This window comes from Malurus melanocephalus, unplaced genomic scaffold, assembly GCF_030028575.1.
Source record: "Malurus melanocephalus ecotype Western Australia unplaced genomic scaffold, MMel_1.1 scaffold_1219, whole genome shotgun sequence".
NCBI lineage: Eukaryota > Metazoa > Chordata > Aves > Passeriformes > Maluridae > Malurus > Malurus melanocephalus.
This window is the reverse complement of record NW_026624451.1, coordinates 36,181-38,138: the sequence shown is the minus strand read 5'-3', so window position 1 is coordinate 38,138 and position 1,958 is coordinate 36,181. Positions and strand designations below refer to the sequence as shown.

General features: G+C 66.8%; 2 protein-coding genes across 2 annotated transcripts in view; both read right to left on the bottom strand.

Moving 5' to 3' along the window:
- The window catches only part of ECM1 (extracellular matrix protein 1), a 7,346-nt gene extending 6,686 nt beyond the window's left edge, over positions 1-660 (bottom strand). Inside the window, exon 1 of the mRNA XM_057387455.1 lies at positions 483-660. Coding sequence (XP_057243438.1) covers positions 483-522 — 40 coding nt within the window. The 5' untranslated portion in view covers positions 523-660. The remainder of the gene's footprint in view (positions 1-482) is intronic.
- Positions 661-1,438: 778 nt separating this feature from the next.
- TARS2 (threonyl-tRNA synthetase 2, mitochondrial) overlaps positions 1,439-1,958 on the bottom strand; it is a 7,051-nt gene continuing 6,531 nt past the window's right edge. Inside the window, exon 15 of the mRNA XM_057387470.1 lies at positions 1,439-1,901. Coding sequence (XP_057243453.1) covers positions 1,753-1,901 — 149 coding nt within the window. The 3' untranslated portion in view covers positions 1,439-1,752. The remainder of the gene's footprint in view (positions 1,902-1,958) is intronic.

Genomic DNA, 1,958 nt, shown 5'->3' with positions numbered 1-1,958 from the left:
GAAGGGGTCCGGAAAGGTACCCGGAGCTCGGGAAGGGGCCCCAGGTCTGTGGGGGATCTCAGGTGTTTAGGAGGGGATCTCGGGTGTTTGGGAAAGGATCTCGGGTGTTCAGGAAGGGGATCTCGGGTGTTCAGGAAGGGGATCTCGGGTGTTTAGGAGGGGATCTCGGGTGTTTGGGAAAGGATCTCGGGTGTTTGGGAAGGGGATCTCGGGTGTTTGGGAAGGGATCTCAGGTGTTTGGGAAGGGGATCTCGGGTGTTTAGGAAGGGGATCTCGGGTGTTTGGAAGGGGATCTCGGGTGTTTGGGAAGGGGATCTCAGGTGTTTGGGAAGGGGATCTCGGGTGTTTAGGAAGGGGATCTCAGGTGTTTGGGAAGGGATCTCGGGTGTTCAGGGAAGGTCTCCGGCAGTTCGGGAGGGGCCGCAGGTGCCCGGGGGTCCCGGCCGTGCACGGAGGATCCGGGCGGGGCTGCGGGGACTCACCGGCGGCGCTGAGGAGGAGGAAGAGGCCGAAGGGCGCCATGGCGTCGGGCGCTGTAGGGTCACCGCCGGCTCCGCCGCCTTATGAAGGGCCGGCTCGGGCGTGGGGCCACATCCCGCGGGGCTGAGTCACAGCCTGACGTCGCGGCGGGGCCGGGAGGGGAGCCGGGGGGGAATGGGGGGCTGCGCTGGGTCCCACAGCCCCAAACAGGAGCGGGATCGCAACCCCAACCCCAGCCCCGGGGGGGGCTCTGCCATGGCCCCGCGCCCACCCTGGTGGTCCCTGTCCCCTCCCTGGTGGCTCCAGACCCCCCCTCTGGTGGCCCCAGGSCCCCCCCGACCCTGCGTCACTGCAGGGGGAAGCGGTCAGACCGCATTTTTGTGGGTTTTGCCCCGTTTTGGGGCCCCCGCCCACTGAGTCACCCCCGGCGATCGGGGGGGCTGAAGGGCCACCTACGGAGGGACCCCCGGCCGGGGGGGTTCGCTCAGCTCGGGTCCCCAAATGTCACAGCCCCGGTCACAGCGGGGTCCCGGGGCGGGAGGGGTCCGGTCCTATCCCGGGATAACCAAACCCCGCCCGGGCTGAGCCCCCTCCCCGGGCAGGTGCTGGGGGGGAACGGCCCCATTTCCCCCTCCCCGCACCCCGATTGCCCAAGCGCGTCTGCGGCTCCGTGACTCGGGATTTGCGCAATTCCCCCACTTTCCCCCAAACGTGGGTGGGGGGAAATCCCGCCGGGAAGCACCCAGAAGTGCCCGGGGGAACGCGGGAGGGGGAAACTGGGATCGGAAACCTGGGAATCAAAAACTGGGAATGGAAAACTGGGAATGGAAACCTGGGAATGGAAACCTGGGATCGGAAACCTGGGAACTGAAAACTGGGATCGGAAACCTGGGAACGGAAACCTGGGATCGGGAAACTGGGAATGGAAATCTGGGAATGGAAACCTGGGATCGGAAACCTGGGAACCGAAAACTGGGAACAGAAATCTGGGAACGAGATCCCAGAATCGGAGCCGGGAACGGAAACCTGGGAATGGAAACCTGGGAATGGAAACCTTGGAATGAGATCCTGGGAATCAGAACCCGGGAATTGGAACCGGGATCGGGTGGGGTGTCCAGGTGTTTGGGGGGTCCCCAGGGTGCTGCCCCCCTCCCTGAGCCCCCCGGCACCGAAGGGGTCTCAGCTGCCACCACACCCAGCGTTTCCCAGCAGTTTATTGAGTTTGGGGGTCCCGGGGGGGGGGTCGGGACCCCCGGGAATGGGGYGGGGGKGTCAGAATCGCTGCTCGGCGTCGGGGACGCGGCCGTCCCGCAGCTCCCGCAGCCGCTGCAGCACCCGGGGCAGCTCCAGCTCCCCGAGCTGCCGGTTCTCCCGGGTCCGGACGCTGACGGTGCCGCGATCCCGCTCCCGGCGCCCCACAACTGCGGGGGCACGGCCGTCGGGGGGGGAACGGAGCCCCTGAGCCCCCCAAAACAGAG